This window comes from Salmo salar, chromosome 13 (assembly GCF_965601325.2).
Source record: "Salmo salar chromosome 13, fSalSal1, whole genome shotgun sequence".
Lineage (NCBI taxonomy): Eukaryota > Metazoa > Chordata > Actinopteri > Salmoniformes > Salmonidae > Salmo > Salmo salar.
Genome location: NC_138303.1, coordinates 44,400,210 through 44,418,093, shown reverse-complemented (window position 1 = coordinate 44,418,093; position 17,884 = coordinate 44,400,210). Strand labels below are relative to the sequence as shown.

Here is a 17,884-nt window from a genome sequence, read left to right as displayed (position 1 = left end):
AATTGGCTCAGCTTCGCGCCGCAGCGTCTTCCGTCCACCACCCCTCGCATCACCACCGACCACCACCTATTACAGGGCCCGCCTCTCAGCCACGCCATCGTAAGACCCGCCCCCGGACCCATGCGTACCTCCCACGGGCCAATCCTCTTCTCTCCTTACTGACTCCACCCCCCTCCACCTCGGCCAGTCAGGAGCAGCCACTCCAAAAGCACACTGTGAAGAAATAATCAACATAAAACGACAAACAGCAATTGATAAGTTAAACAAAATCATCGGTGAACAAATCAAACGTAAAAAAAACATCTAGAGGAGTAGAAAAGAAAGGGAAGAGGGCACTCTGTCCTGAAACTCTCCCTCCATCTCATAGACTTGTGACTGCGAGTGATAGACTGATGGAGAGAGAACGAGCGATAGGAGGAGCGATACACAGTATGCATTGGATAGACTCCCCTGTTCATCTCTCACCTCCCCACCTCCCTCTCCCCCACACACTGTGAGCTCCATCACTGCATATAGCGATAGAACAAACTGATGAGACTGATCGCACACACACACACACACACACACACACACACACACACACACACACACACACACACACACACACACACACACACACACACACACACACACACACACACACACCCCTCCACTGCAGCTAACTATTCCAGTGCAGTGTGTGCTGGGCCACACTACGAGTATGTATGGTTTCCTCATCATTCTGGTCTAACGTGTACTTAATGTACTATTCACCTCCACCTCCTCCTATGCACCTCCAAACCAAGAGAATATTGTTACTATAGTATGCCAGTACAGTAGGCTAGCTGCTTTTCAGTGGTCTTCTTCGCTATTATAAACGTGTGTAGCCATGTATAAGTATAGCAATATTCCACAATACTGTAAATTTCTCCTCCCGCTCTCGGGGGCACAAACGAAACAGGCAACCTTGTTCCTCATTGTGGGTGACCCCTAGGTTCTCTTCCTATTGGTGGACCTATAGGTCCTTGTTAGAGTATTACCGTGGGTGACAACAGGATTGTGATGGTCACGTCTTGATGTGTGAAGTGTGGTGGTGGGGCAGAGGAGAAGAGAACAGGACTGTAAGGGGATTTGTGAAAAAAGGTGCTATCTAGAACCTAAAACGGTTCTTTGGCTGTCCCTGTAGGAGAACTCTTTGAAGAACCCTTTTTGGTTGCACGTAGAACACTTTCCACAGAGGGTTCTACACGGAACCCAAAAGAGTTCCTCTCGAACCAAAAAGGGTTCTCCTATGGGGACAGAGTGTAGGGGGATTATGGGGGAGAGAAAGGAGAGCGGGGTAAGAGAGGAGAAGGGAACAGGACTCTAGGGTACTTGTGGTAGGACTAGGTGAGAGGACGACCAGCGTGGGTCACTGGATATCTGGACCCAGGGGCACTGTGGAGGAGGCGGAGACACGCTGGCGTTTGAAAATAGATTGTAACAACAAAGATGGCTGCGGGGGGGGGGGGGGGAAGTGTGTCAACCACTATAACGATCACAGCTAAACCTCTCCACCGGATAGGAGAGCGCGAGAACAGAGAGAGAGAGGAGCTAGGGCAGAGGAGGCATGCATTGGTTCATACTGCCCCTTTAACACAGTAACCTGGAACCTTGCCATATACTCTGACTGGTATTGCAGCATCTACTACTCATTGAGACCTTAATGTGAGTCTTAGTCCTCAAAGTACAACCACATGAGAGTCTGTTCTTGTGTGTGTTTGTGTGTGTCCCTGAGAGCGTGTGGAGAGAATGATTTGTGTATCTGCGATAAAGCACAGGATTCCGGATTCCATCCACCTATGCAACCCCCCCCCCCCCCCCACCCCCATATGAACTCCATACAGTGTTGGTGGTGTGACCAGTGTACAGTATCTCTACGTAGAGTATCTCCCTGTATGTCTCTCTGTCCTTCTCTCTGTGTGGGGCCTGTAGTTCTGGGATCCGGAAGGGTCAGGGTCTTCTCTTATGCATCACTGGATCGACCTGGATCGACCCCCCCTCATCCCCGGAGGGTTGGTTTAAGGCTACATAAGGGGCAACAAGGGGACCGCGAACTCCCCAAACGATCTCTACCAGATCCCCCGAGAGAGACAAAGCGCGAGAGCGGCACAGCGAGTTGGAGCGAGAGAGAGAGAGAGAGAGAGAGAGAGAGAGAGAGAGAGAGAGAGAGAGAGAGAGAGAGAGAGAGAGAGAGAAGACACTGAACTTAAGTGACAACCACCCCAGAGCACTAGCACAGCAAGGTCACACATAGTGTATTTAGGACAGGCCTGGGAAACCCTGCCCAGCCCTCTTTATTTTTGACATCCACACCTTCCTGTCTTTAAACGGAAAGCCATGCAATGCTAGGTGTATTATTTTACCATGAGTGATCAATGTTTTGTTCTGTTGTATTTTGGGATGGTTGGTTCATTTTCATAGTTACCTACACAATTATAGTGATGTGCAAATAATAATAAATAAAAAAATACAAAAATTCTATTTATGAGGGAATGGTTGGAGACGGGTGGGAAGTGAGAAGGATGGAATATTTAGGAGTTGGTAAGATACCGGATGCAGAGACTGAGACTGTGCTGTCCACCTACAGCAGGCTAACAGAACTGAGAATTAGACGAAGAGAAGCCTGCCCTGCTGAACACTGCTATAGCACTGGGCCGTGTTCACGACGGCCACAAAACTGAGGAAAACTAGCCGAAACAGAGCTGAACAGGGTGATACTACTACTGAAGTCGTCCAATAAGAAACGCCTGCGTTCGTTTTCTGTTGCAAAAAGTGCCCTAATGAACACCACCCAAACGGAGATGTACACTGCCCTTCCAGCGAGAAGCAATGTGTTCTAATGTCTTACCTTTGATCGGAGAGTTTAACTTGTTGTTATTAAGCGTAAACAATGTGTTGTACACTACAAGGTAATGTACAGTGAACTCTGGGTCCTAGATGTGCTTAAATGCATTTTGTCCTGTTCAGGTCACATGGTCGAGTCACATAGTCAGTGTAAAACTCCTGGTCCTATGAATGGGAAATGTACCTGATAATAGGCCTTTTATGTTCGTCCACAGAGGGGGTGGCCTGCAGAGGGGTACAGTAGAGAAGCCCAATACTAAATGGACCCCTAGACCCTATGCACTTGCAGCGATCTCAGCGGATTGGACACAACAATGCCGTCTAGTCAATCAGTCGGCCAGATTGTGCTACTACCATATTGCGTATCTAATCATCTTAAGATTTTTTTCAAGTGCATAGGTTGAAGGGTCTAGAGGTCGATTTGGGACAGAAGAGGGACAATAAAGAAGCAGTTTAGGGAAGGGCTGTTAATATGAGATGGGTGAAAGAGAGATAATTGGAAAGCAGCCCATCTCTGCTTGGGGAATGGTACATACATGCCAGGTAGCAAACTGGCATTAAAGTTGATCTGACAAGATTTTTTCATTTAGTTTGAACTTTTTGTGTTTTTGTTGCATTGTGTTTCATTTTCGTGTGTGAGAAATAAGGTTGAGTATTGAGTAATAAATCCTGATATGACAGAATATATGATTATATCAATGCCATTATGTAAGAGCTGACTGAGTCAGTTTATCCACCAATGTGCTCTTTTGGTTAACTTGATCTTAATCCTGATCTTAAACTTGATCTTGACTTGGTGGAGATGATTTCATTTGTAGTGAAGTTAAAAAGTGTACTTGGAGTAGTGCTCTTGTTCATGTTGGTGTGTATCATTATGTCTGCATCCCAAATAGTACACTAAGCCCATAGCGCTCTGGTCAAAAGTACTGCACTATATAGGGAATAGGGTGCCATTTCAGATGCACCCTGTGTAATATTGTGTGTGTTGAGACCTGCTCTCCCCACTCCCCACCAATCAGAGACCAGAGAAGCCATGGCTGGAACAGAAGTGGCCTATCACGATACAGGAGACAAACCTTAACCCAGGCAAGGTGGCCGACCACAATAGAGGAGACAAACCTTAACCCGCCCACGCAGGCACAGACGTTATAGATTGTTTCCTGATATAAGGTTGACAAAGCATCAAACATTATTAACAACCATGACCCATCGATCAGTTCAAAGTGTTTGATTCTGTCACTGTTAGATCCATGAAGTAGAAATTCACATATATGTTTATATCGTAGTCACCTCAAATGGTACGTACATCCTCATGTATTAGTCAAACTGTTGAACATATTTTCTGAGCAGGTGTCCTGGTAGCTGTGTGTAGGCTCTTAGCCTTATTCCATCCTTATTAATCACCAGAGGCAGAGAATGCTGCCCAAATGGCACCCTATTCACTATGTACTGCCCTGGTCAAAAGTAGTGCACTTTATAGGAAATAGGGTGCCATTTGGAAAACATCCAGAGAAAGATAAAGATGGAGACACTTTGGTGAAACCGTGTCTTGCCAATAAAGTAATTTTTTTGAATTTCATTGTTAGAAGGGACAAGTAAGAGTTTGTATGTCGAATTGTAGCAATACCCAACTCATACTGGCTACTCTTGTTTATTGCAATAACAAAAAAAAGGAACCAATAAAATACATATGTGAGTAAAATATTATAAATGTAATTTTAAACAAAAAATATACTTTATGAAAATGCTATTGGTGTCTGTCGAGAGAAACTAATGGTGAAAAAAAGAAAATCAATGTCAATAAATCAATAAACTGAAGAAGGAAACCTCCGCAGCTTCCTTGTGTGAGTCAAAGCAGTCCCCGTGTTCAAAAGACACAAGGCTCAACCTTAACTTAAACTGTTTAAATAGCAAATACTCAGCGGGAGATACATACCTTTGGGCCAGGGTCAAACGTATTGCAATATACAGGACAGAAAAATAATGTATGAAATGAAATGTGATGCATTCACTACTGTAAGTCGCTCTGGATAAGAGCGTCTGCTAAATGACTAAAAATGTAAAAATGTAAAAAAAATATAGGGCCAGATATAGTATATTACATTTACATTACATTTAAGTCATTTAGCAGACGCTCTTATCCAGAGCGACTTACAAAATGGTGCATTCACCTTATGATATCCAGTGGAACAACCACTTTACAATAGTGCATCTAAATCTTTTAAGGGGGGGGGGGGGGGGGGGGGGGTTAGAAGGATTACTTTATCCTATCCTAGGTATTCCTTAAAGAGGTGGGGTTTCAGGTGTCTCCGGAAGGTGGTGATTGACTCCGCTGTCCTGGCGTCGTGACGGAGCTTGTTCCACCATTGGGGTGCCAGAGCAGCGAACAGTTTTGACTGGGCTGAGCGGGAACTGTGCTTCCTCAGAGGTAGGGGGGCCAGCAGGCCAGTGGTGGATGAACGCAGTGCCCTTGTTTGGGTGTAGGGCCTGATCAGAGCCTGAAGGTATGGAGGTGCCGTTCCCTTCACAGCTCCGTAGGCAATCACCATGGTCTTGTAGCGGATGCGAGCTTCAACTGGAAGCCAGTGGAGAGAGCGGAGGAGCGGGGTGACGTGAGAGAACTTGGGAAGGTTGAACACCAGACGGGCTGCGGCGTTCTGGATGAGTTGTAGGGGTTTAATGGCACAGGCAGGGAGCCCAGCCAACAGCGAGTTGCAGTAATCCAGACGGGAGATGACAAGTGCCTGGATTAGGACCTGCGCCGCTTCCTGTGTGAGGCAGGGTCGTACTCTGCGAATGTTGTAGAGCATGAACCTACAGGATCGGGTCACCGCCTTGATGTTAGTGGAGAACGACAGGGTGTTGTCCAGGATCACGCCAAGGTTCTTAGCACTCTGGGCGGAGGACACAAGGGAGTTGTCAACCGTGATGGCGAGATCATGGAACGGGCAGTCCTTCCCCAGGAGGAAGAGCAGCTCCGTCTTGCCGAGGTTCAGCTTGAGCTGGTGATCCGTCATCCACACTGATATGTCTGACAGACATGCAGAGATGCGATTCGCCGCCTGGTTATCAGAAGGGGGAAAGGAGAAGATTAATTGTGTGTCGTCTGCATAGCAATGATAGGAGAGACCATGTGAGGATATGACAGAGCCAAGTGACTTGGTGTATAGCGAGAATATATCAATATATCAGGCATGATATACAATGAATGTCATCACATGTAATTGACCAGCTCACCAGCACTGTAATTATACCCTTAATGCATGTCGGCTCCTCTATTTCATCATCAATAGAGCCATATATTTAGATATAAATAAAAATATGTCTCTGATCATCACATCAGATATCAAATGATGAAATTCTAGAAGCCCAATTCCTATGGATTCTGGAATGGCGAAACATTCTATCTAGTCTAGAGCAGAACTTTCTGTCGCTGAATGTCCCAGCCTTCTCAGAATGGATGGCTTCATTTTTATTTTATTTTTTATTTAACTAGGCAAGTCAGTTAAGAACAAATTCTTATTTACAATGGCGGCCTACCAAAAGGCCTCCTGCGGGGGGCTGGGATTGAAAAAAATAATAATATATATATATATAAATAAAATATATATATATATATATATAAATATAGGACAAAACACACATCATGACAAGAGAGACAACACAACACTACATAAAGAAATACTTAAGACAACAACATAGCATGGCATCAACACATGACAACACAGCATGGTAGCAACACAACATAACAACAACATGGTAGCAGCACAAAACATGGTACAATCATTATTGGGCACAGACAACATCACAAAGGGCAAGAAAGTAGAGACAACAATACATCACACAAAGCAGTCACAACTGTCAGTAAGAGTGTCCATGATTGAGTCTTTGAATGAACAGATGGAGATAAAACTGTCCAGTTTGAGTGTTTTTTGCAGCTCGTTCCAGTCGTTAGCTGCAGCGAACTGAAAAGAGGAGCGACCCAGGGATGTGTGTGCTTTCGATACCTTTAACAGAATGTGACTGGCAGAACGGGTGTTTTATGTAGAGGATGAGGGCTGCAGTAGATATCTCACATAGGGGTGAGTGAGGCCTAAGAGGGTTTTATAAATAAGCATCAACCAGTGGGTCTTGCAACAGGTATACAGAGATGACCAGTTTACAGAGGAGTATAGAGTGCAGTGATGTGTCCTATAAGGAGCATTGGTGGCAAATATGATGGCCGAATGGTAAAGAACACCTAGCCACTCGAGAGCACCCTTACCTGCCGATCTATAAATTATGTCTCCGTAATCTAGCATGGGTAGGATGGTCATCTGAATCAGGGTTAGTTTGGCAGCTGTGATGAAAGAGGAGCGATTACGATAGAGGAAACCAAGTCTAGATTTAACTTGAACCTGCAGCTTTGATATGGGCTGAGAGAAGGACAGTGTACCATCTAGCCATACTCCCAAGTACTTGTATGAGGTGACTAACTCAAGCTCTTAACCCTCAGAGGTAGTAATCACACCTGTGGGGAGAGGGGCATTCTTCTTACCAAACCACATGACCTTTGTTTTGGAGGTGTTCAGAACAAGGATAAGGGTAGAGAAAGCTTGTTGGACACTGAGAAAGCTTTGTTGTAGAGCATTTAACACAAAACCCGGGGAGGGGCCAGCTGAGTATAAGACTGTATCATCCGCATATAAATGGATGAAAGAGCTTCCTACTGCCTGAGCTATGTTGTTGACATGCCAGAGGATTTGTAGTTCTCACAGTGGGCCTCAAGCCTGCTTATATAGACGGATACTGTAGCTTGGCTGCTGATCACAAGCAGGACGAACAGCTGGTGCCCTAGACTCAGTTGTCTGATGTAGAGCCACCATCGCACCACTAGATGGAGCCAGTGTTATGTACTATTCAAGCACCATAGCAACATTACTGGGTCTTCTGTAGTTCACTTGGTAGAGCATGGCACTTGTAACGCAAGTATAGTGGGTTTGACCCCGGGACCACCCATATGTAAAAATGTATGCACGCATTAAGTAAATCTGATTTGCCTTTTAGATCGCAATGACTATATGGACAGGGAGGACCTGATCCCGAGATCAGCACTCCTACTCTGAGATGATGTACAGACCCAGATGAAGACATGCCTTGATGGTCATTAATGTGACCATTATGTTGACAGAAAGCAGATGGTCACTAGCCACTCTGTCTTTATAACCAGGGTATTGGAAGACACCGTAAAACTAAACGAGCGGTACTAATACAGTAGGTACAGTACAGGCCTAAAACATTAACACATCTCTATTGTAAATCTCTACAGTTTATCTATTTCCATCATACTAACAACAACATCCACACACACACACATGCTCGCTCTCTCTCTCTCTCTCTCTCTCTCTCTCTCTCTCTCTCTCTCTCTCTCTCTCTCTCTCTCTCTCTCTCACACACACAAACACACAGCTTGGTCATGTATCTACGCAATAATTTTTTTTACAATTGCTAACAAGCGTTTACCTATACTTAAGACTTTCAAAACACTAACAGTTGATGGCATTACAAAAACTGCATTACTTTTCATGTTTCAGTTCTACCTGCAGACAATAGACAATAGACAATATGACATCCATTGTTTTTTAGAATTCAGTTTCCTTTTACTGTAAACCACTCTACATTTTTTGATTGAGTGTCGAATAAGTGCATTTTTAGGGCAACATACTATCTAAAAGTGAATGAGTCATTTTTACTTTATAGAATGTAGTGGGAAAAAAATTGTAAGTGACAGAATTGCTGCAGTGAAAGCTTTATTAGCAGCATGAAATTACTGCCAGTGATCAACAAAAAAGGCACAGAAGGGAAAAAGCACAGTCCTGTTCTAATCTATAATCTAATCTATACAATCTTCAGCATTTGGCCACATGTTCTCGTCCACATCACATCTTATGTCGTCTCTCGCTATGCACCTTGGATAGAAACGCTTGGCGTGCCTTATCCACCCCTGGCAGTCTTCAGCTGAGATGTCTCTGCAGCCGGCATCCGTTGCATCCAGGAGGGACATTTGGTCATATGGCCGATGATCATACACTTTCCACCTCCAGGCAGAAAAACATTCCTCAATGGGGTTGAGGAAAGGTGAGTAGGGGGGAGGAAAGGTGAGTAGGGGGGAGGAAAGGTGAGTAGGGGGGAGGAAAAGGGAAAACATTCTTGGATGGGCTGCAAACCAGTTTGTGATTGCATGTGAATGGTGGAATGCTACATTGTCCCACACAATCACAAATGTCCTCATGTTTCCTCCCAGCTGTTCCCTTTCTGCTTCTGGCACCAGTTGTTGGTGGAGGTCATCTAAACACAGTAGAAGGAGCTCAGTGTTGTAGGGACCAATCTGGCATTTTTGCAGGACCAAACCAGCACTCAAGATTGCAGCACACATTGTGAAATTTTCTCCTCTCTGACCCGTCACATCAACGGTAGCCCTTTTCCCGGTGACGTTTCTTCCACGCTGACGTGTTTTTGCCAGGTTAAACCCTGCCTTGTCTACATAAATAATTTAATGTGGGGTCGGATTAGCCTCCAACTCTATGTCTCTGAAAGAAATCAAACACAGTATGTGTAAATGCTTTTCAGTATGTCCTACTGTATGTACTGTAACCCATGTTTACATGTAGAGTAGCATAGTGTCCTACTGTAACCCATGTTAACATGTTGAGTAGCATAGTGTCCTACTGTATGTACTGTAACCCATGTTTACATGTAGAGTAGAATAGTGTCCTACTGTATGTACTGTAACCCATGTTAACATGTTGAGTAGCATAGTGTCCTACTGTATGTACTGTAACCCATGTTTACATGTAGAGTAGAATAGTGTCCTACTGTATGTACTGTAACCCATGTTTACATGTAGAGTAGCATAGCGTCCTACTGTATGTACTGTAACCCATGTTAACATGTAGAGTAGCATAGTGTTCTACTGTATGTACTGTAACCCATGTTTACATGTAGAGTAGCATAGTGTCCTACTGTATGTACTGTAACCCATGTTTACATGTTGAGTAGCATAGTGTTCTACTGTATGTACTGTAACCCATGTTTACATGTAGAGTAGCATAGTGTCCTACTGTATGTACTGTAACCCATGTTTACATGTTGAGTAGCATAGTCTCCCTACTGTATGTACTGTAACCCATGTTTACATGTAGAGTAGCATAGTGTCCTACTGTATGTACTGTAACCCATGTTTACATGTTGAGTAGCATAGTGTCCTACTGTATGTACTGTAACCCATGTTTACATGTAGAGTAGCATAGTGTCCTACTGTATGTACTGTAACCCATGTTTACATGTAGAGTAGCATAGTGTCCTACTGTATGTACTGTAACCCATGTTTACATGTAGAGTAGCATAGTGTCCTACTGTATGTAATGTAACCCATGTTTACATGTAGAGTAGCATAGTGTTAAACTCACTATAGAACAAGACATATTGGATAGACACTATACCTGGACGTATTGGTGTCCCGGAGATCCTTGACCCCGCTCACTGTTCCTTTAAAAAAAACGGTTTCATTCCAATTCTGTCTTTGGTCAGAGTCCGAGCAATGGTAGTCAGGCTGATGCTTTCCACATTGTGAAAAAGCAGGTGTCCTCTACAATTCTGGTCTGAATTTCTCTGTTTTATTGCATTGTCAGAAATGACCAATCCTACAATGGCATGCTCTTGGTCTTCACTGAGGAGCTTTCCTCGTCCCCCAGAAGGAGGAAGACCTTGCGTCCTTTAGAACAAGAAAAATACTACATATGTATTTGCATTGTGACTGGTGGCCTACAGTTACTGTGGGACATAGCAACAATAATGATAGAAGGAGCCCTTGTGAAATGCATTACTTACCTGTTGGTTTGTTGAAATTCCAGATAATGGAAGCCACAGTTGACCATCTGAGATTAGGCTGGACTCTTTCACCAGCCTCTCTCAGTGATAGACCATGGTATTAGGCTGGACTCTTTCACCAGCCTCTCTCAGTGATAGACCATGGTATTAGGCTTGACTCTTTCACCAGTCTCTCTCAGTGATAGACCATGGTATTAGACTGGACTCTTTCACCAGCCTCTCTCAGTGATAGACCATGGTATTAGGCTGGACTCTTTCACCAGCCTCTCTCAGTGATAGACCATGGTATTAGGCTGGACTCTTTCACCAGTCTCTCTCAGTGATAGACCATGGAATTAGGCTGGACTCTTTCACCAGCCTCTCTCAGTGATAGACCATGGTATTAGGCTTGACTCTTTCACCAGCCTCTCTCAGTGATAGACCCTGGTTTATCACATGGTCTATGATTGTGGCTCTTATTTCATCAGTGACAACAGCTCTTACTCTCCTTTGAACTCCACCATGCATTCTTACTTCTCTCCCCCTACCACTCATTCTCCCTTGTCCTGGTCCAACTACTCCTCTGCCTGGTCCAGCTGCTCCTCTGCCTGGTCCAGCTACTCCTCTGCCTGGTCCAGCTACTCCTCTGCCTGGTCCAGGTACTCCTCTGCCTGGTCCAGCTACTCCTCTGCCTGGTCCAACTACTCCTCTGCCTGGTCTAGCTACTTCTCTGCCTGGTCCAGCTACTCCTCTACCTGGTCCAACTATTCCTCTCCCTTGTCCAGACATACTTTTTGTTCTCTCTCTCTGTGTTGTTCTGTATCCACATTGAACAAAATCAATCCAAAGAGTCCCCTTTTTAATGTGTATGTCCATGTAATTGAAAGAACTTCAACACCTGGCTATGTCTCCGATTGAGATTGGAATCAGCTGTGGTTGGTCTATTTTACTCAACTTACAGTAAATCAGCTATTTCTCAATGTTTCAATGATCTGTTCATTCAAAAATGTGACTCACCACCTGGATTCGGTCTTATGTAGCAACATTTGAATTTCAGTTTTTTACATTGGATAAAAGTAGAGACTCCGAGCTACAGAATTGTATATCATACACTGCATTTGAGGAAACAATTGGAAAGTAATTCTGCTTTGAAAGTTTATCAACTTGTAAACTCACTTTTGAGAAAACCGTCTTTCAATGTTTTGGTACTACTATTGGAGAGCCCTTCTTTGTCTACACCCATCCAGCATTGTTCACACCCTCTTAAGCCTTAACCCCACTCGTCTCTTTAAGGGTTGATCTGAGCGTTCTGTACTAACTTGCCAGCTACTTCCAGACATCTAAGAGAGAGAGAGAACAGCTCACTGAACATTACTCGCCCTAGCAGAGCTGGTTAGGCTGTTATGTTATCCAGAGTGTTGGTGACTGCAACTGTGCTGTCAGATTGTCAGTTCGTAAATTCAGAGCGTTTTGCATTCAGAGCGCACACTGGATGCTCTGGCCAATGAATAGAGTTGTTCCGATAGCTCTGACCTAACAACGACAGTCAAGCACCCAAGCTAACTGGCTAACATTGACTAGCTACTTCCAGACACACAATGAGAGTACTCCCCACTCTGACCATTTTACTCCCCCTAGCAGAGCTGGTTAGGCTGTTTTCATGTTATCCAGAGCTTTGGTGACCGTAACTGTGCTGCTGGCAACAATTGAATTACGCTTTGTTGCCGACGTTTACTGACACCCGACATATTCAATGGGTGTTGAGCATTCAAAAATGTATCAGTTATTCTGCGCTCTGGCACACTAAGATGAGAGTTTTTTGTTAAGAAATGTAGCTAGATCGCTAGCTAGGTAAACAATGTATCCCAATGCATGACGTAACGTTAGTTAGCGAGCCAGCCAGCTAGCCAGCTAACAGTACATTAACTTGAAATGAAAATACTTTGTCAAAATTAGAGTGGAGTTTTTTGTTAAGACATGTAGCTAGCTAGCTAAACAATGGGCCATAATCACAACTCATGATGTTACCACCCTGCATGACTCTGCAGGTAGCTAACCAACCAGGTTCTATGTCTATAACTATTGTATTTGTATTTTATTTTGTCTATAACTAGTCTATAGCTAGTCGAGCAAATGTGTCTGATATACGAAGATTAAGATCATACACATAATGTTAGCTAGCGACCCAGCCAGCTAACGTTAGCTAGCTAACAGTACACTTGAAATGAAACCACTTTCTGTCAAAATTAGAAACGTGTAATATCTGAAAATGTAGCTAGCTAGACTATCTTACCAGTATACATAATGGTTGGACGCGTCTCCTGTCTGCCCTTAGTTTAACGATGTAATCCAGACTGGTGTTTTCTCCATCTCCTAGCAATCATACTCGAATTCCACTGATTTCTAAACTCGGGCCTCCAGAAAGTGGAGAGCATACACATAATGTTAGCTAGTGAGCCAGCCAGCTAACGTTAGCTAGCTAAAAGTACACTTTAACTTGACATTAGGTTTATGCAGTTTTACTAAACAATACATTTTTTCAAAAGCTGCGTTTGACACGTTTACCTAGACATACTGACTAGCTCCAATAGACAGATGCGTACTATATGGCAGACCAATCCAAACTCATCTCTTGGCATGTCCAGCCCACTCATTATCTCAGCCAATCATGGCTAGCGGGAAGGCTGCTCACTTTTTATGTGGCTAAACAAACTAGGCTCGTAATTTAACAATTTTATTCATATTTACAGCTGGCATACAAGTTTGATATTAAGGCACATGAAAGTTTACATGTTCGAGAAGGCATTTCTGCCAAAAAACATTTTTTACATTCAAACAGTTCTCCTGTTCTCGTGACTTGCGACCTACACCTAGTTTCCTGAATTGGGTCACAAATGCTTATCAGGTGTTTCAATATAGCTTTTGAGCTGCTGTTGTTGCAGAAGTAAAGGGTTTATACTATGTTTAAGGGTTTTGAACATTTCATTTCTGGGATGCTGTTTGCAAGCATTTTTAAATAAGACAAGAAAGATCCATAATTTTGGTATTGGGTAAGCTTGTATGTAAAGACAATATAAGCATTTTAGAAACGTGTTAATTAACTGCATAATCTGTGAAAACAACATGAATTGTGTTAAGGATATGGTCCACAACTGATGGATGTTCTGCTAATTGTGTTTCGAGTTTTGAAAATGTGACTACAGATTGGACAAAAAGATGTTAGTGATTGTAAACAACTGTAACCTTCTCGTGGTGTATAGGACATGACAGGGTAAAGTTCATCCATCCCATAGATGGAGAACAATAACAGAAGGTGAAGGAGGTGAACAACTACAAGTACTTAACAAGAAAAGAAAAAAAAGCAACTCAGGGAGCAAAGCATGACCCAAAAACAGGCAGAATACTAGTGTCAACAACATCGCATGTGCATGGAGGGAAGGATAAAGGGATGACGGATCTCCAAATGGAACCTGAGGAGGTAGAGGTAGCCTAGTGGTTGTTGAGTTCAGACTCTGTGCAGCCCTCTCTCTGACTCTCTCTCTCTCGTTCTCTTGCTCTCTCCACCTCTCTCTCTTTTTCACTTTCTATCTGTGGCGACCCGTCATTCAGGTTTTGAGGCCCACCTGTTTAGCCTAAAAAAATATATGTATTTTTTTGTTGTTGCCTGTTTTGCACGTAATTTTGACATTAATACGCATCTCTTATCAGTTTTCAAACAATGTAAAAAAATAATAATAATTGAGTTAACAAAGCTATATATAAACATGGTCTCTTTTTTTCTTTCTTGATTAAGGCAGCTCCAAAATGCAGGTGTTTCAGCCTAGCTCAGTGCTTTCTGTGGTGGTGGGGCAGCTAGCGGAAAATATGGAGCGTAAGGGTCGGTAATGTTTTCTAGTTTCTGATTGGCTCAGTGTTCTGTCACTCATGGGGACACTACTACAAAATCTACAGGTCGAGCTCAAAAATTCACACCCCTTGGGTGCTGCCATAGAGTTACATTAGAAGTGCCCATCCAAGAAGGCTCAAGGTCATTGGTCACAGATATGAAGTCAAATCACGTTATATCTACCGTAGCTTTGATTGGACTGATCTCAACATCATACGTTCAAAATCTTAGTCATCATCATGAATCAAGTCGACAATCTTCTGGCAAATCGTTTTCAATACTTGTCATATGAAGAGAAATCATTGATAAAACATATCGGTGCTCATTGGCCATTGGACATAAACATTACCCAACAAGTTGGAAATCATAAATTCAACAATGAGTGGTTTGGAAGGAATCAGTGGCTAACTGCAAGCGTTGCAAAGCAATCTCTAGCCTGCTACTCAGTGGAGTCGGTGTGTGGTCCAAGTATGGGTTTATGGGCCTCTTTTCCAAGCTTAAAGGATAAACATTCAACAAGATGGGCCAGAAAATGTTGTTTCAATCAATCAATCAAATGTATTTATAAAGCACTTTTTACATCAGCCGATGTCACAAAGTGCTATACAGAAACCCAGCCTAAAACCCCAAACAGCAAGCAATACAGATGTAGAAGCTAGGAAAAACTCCCTAGAAAGGCAGGAACTTAGGAAGACACCTAGAGAGGAACAAGACTCTGAGGGGTGGCCAGTCCACTTCTGGCTGTGCCGGGTTGAGATTATACCAGTACATGGCCAAGATGTTCAAACGTTTATAGATGACCAGCAGGGTCAAATAATAATAATAGTCACAGTGGCTGTAGATTGTGTAACAGGTCAGCACCTCACAAGTAAAGGACAAGGTAGCACTTCCAGTGAAGAGGTCAGGGTTCGACAGCCGCAGGCAGAACAATACACTGGCAATGACTTCTGAAGTGTTCAAAACAACTGGAAACTCTGACCTGGGAAATCTTAGACTTCAGTGAGTTCAAGACAACTGGGGACTCTGAAAAAAACTAGCTCGGACTGGGAAAATACGTTTTGAACGGTCAACCATCTCAGAATTCCAAGTCGAGAACTCTGGTCTCTTTAAGGATCTCCGACCTGAAGATCCCTGACGTCATGATTCGACCTTGTTTTTTCAGAGTTTTTTTTCCAGAGTTCCCAGTTGTCTTGAAAAGCACCATAAATCCAAAGAATGACTGACTTTGATGACACACTTTGATGACAAAATTTGCCCACGAAGCACAACAAGGTGAGTCCAAATATGTATTGTATGCTGCTGCATGAATGATGTAATATGCCAGGGAGATATGTATACTGTAGCTAAGAAAGTAATACTAAGTGTATGTTGTGTGGTAAGGTATTAGTAGCCCATGTGCCTCACCCTAATAATTTGGTCCCTTTCCCCCCTCCAAACTTAGGCTACTGTTCTGACTTGGTGGTGCACATGTAGCCTATAGCCTGTTTTAGAAAAATGTAATCATTGAATATTGTAAGAGCTTTCAATGTCTGCTTATATGCCCCCTTTATTTATCCAATGGTTCTGACTTGGTGTACAGGGAGAATACTGTAAGGACAGCCCATGTTCTGAATTCTGTCGCTGTACATTTCAAAAGTGCTGAACAAATAGTTATATTGACTACGTCCGTCCTAGCTCGCTCAATAATGTCTTAATCGAAATCATGGATTGCCTCTTATCCGTATATTGTCCCCTTATGCTGTAGTTTGTGCATCTCAATTGTCAGTAGAAAACAGGCAGGGCCTGCAAACTATTACAGACTACGAAGGAAAGCACAGCCGCAAGCTGTCCAGTGACATGAGCCTACCAGATGAGCTAAATCACATCTATGCTCGCTTCGAGGCAAGCAACACTGAGGCACGCATGAGAGCATCAGCTGTTCCGGACGACTGTGTGATCACGCTCTGCGTAGCCGACGTGAGAAAGACCTTTAAACAGGTCAACATTCACAAGGCCGCGGGGCCAGATGGATTAGCAGGACATGTGCTGCTGACATGTGCTGACCAACTGGCAGTTGTCTCCACTGACATTTTCAACATGCATGGCACTACAGAGGGTAATGCGTACGGCTGCCTGCCATCCAGGACCTCTACACCAGGCGGTGTCAGAGGAAGGCCCTAAAAATTGTTAAAGACCCCAGCCACCCCAGTCATAGTGTTCTCTCTACTACTGGAGCAAGTGGTACCGGAGCGCCAAGTCTAGGACCAAAAGGCTTCTCAACAGCTTTTACCCCCCCAAGCTATAAGATTCCTGAACAGGTAATCAAATGGCTACCAGAACTATTTGCATTGTATTCCACATTTCACCTGTTGTATTTGGCGCACGTGACGAATACACTTTTATTTGATTTGATTTGAACCCCATTTGTTTAAGCAAGTCAGTCATATCAGCTATGTTTTTTTAAAAGGCAGACAATGAGGCTAAATGAACTGTTTCGCTGCCAGACAAGGCTCCACTGATAGACAGGTATAGCAGTGGCAAGGATTCACTCCATGGTGCTGAAAAGAAATCTCTGCTGTTGGGACAGCTTTATGTAGGCTCTAACAGTTTGTGGGCACCGTTTGTCACCTCTTGTCACCGTTAAAGAGATATATATATAGAGAGACAGAGCAAGAGAGGAAAAAGAGAGATATACGCATGTACATCTTGGTGGGGCAAACTCTCCCCAAATGTATTAGATGCATGCCAGCAAAGCCACCACACAACACAACACGAAACAATGCATTCATTGCACTATATTTCTCTGTCTCTGTCTCTGTCTCTGTCTCTCTCTGTCTCTGTCTCTGTCTGTCTCTCTGTCTCTCTCTCTCTCTCTCTCTCTCTCTCTCTCTCTCTCTCTCTCTCTCTCTCTCTCTCTCTCTCTCTCTCTCTCTCTCTCTCTGTGAGAGCTGAGGGTGAGATGACAAGACTGGGGAAGAGGAAGTCTTTCAGGGATGTGAGTGAGTGGGTCGGTGGTAGTAAATGGAACCTGTACGGTGGCGACATGGAGCCTACATGCAGAGGAGGAACACAGAGACACAACGATAAGAGCTAGTAGTGGTAGTAACCACTTACTATACCGTCTATACGGTAGAAAGGTCGAAGCAATGATACCCCTTCGGGAACAGAAGCTTTACAGTCCCTGTGTGGCTCAGTTGGTAGAGCATGGCACTTGCAATGTAATGTAATGGTCACCACCATTACACCTATTAATGAATAACAGAATGCTTTCACCAATTTGACAACTGAGGGAGACTGAGTCAGGGG

At 43.7% G+C, this 17,884-nt stretch overlaps 1 protein-coding gene across 1 annotated transcript in view; it reads left to right on the top strand.

Moving 5' to 3' along the window:
• znf385a (zinc finger protein 385A) overlaps positions 1-4,695 on the top strand; it is a 114,152-nt gene extending 109,457 nt beyond the window's left edge. Inside the window, 1 exon segment of the mRNA XM_082960119.1 lies at positions 12-4,695. Coding sequence (XP_082816245.1) covers positions 12-162 — 151 coding nt within the window. The 3' untranslated portion in view covers positions 163-4,695.
• The last annotated feature ends 13,189 nt before the right edge of the window (positions 4,696-17,884 follow it).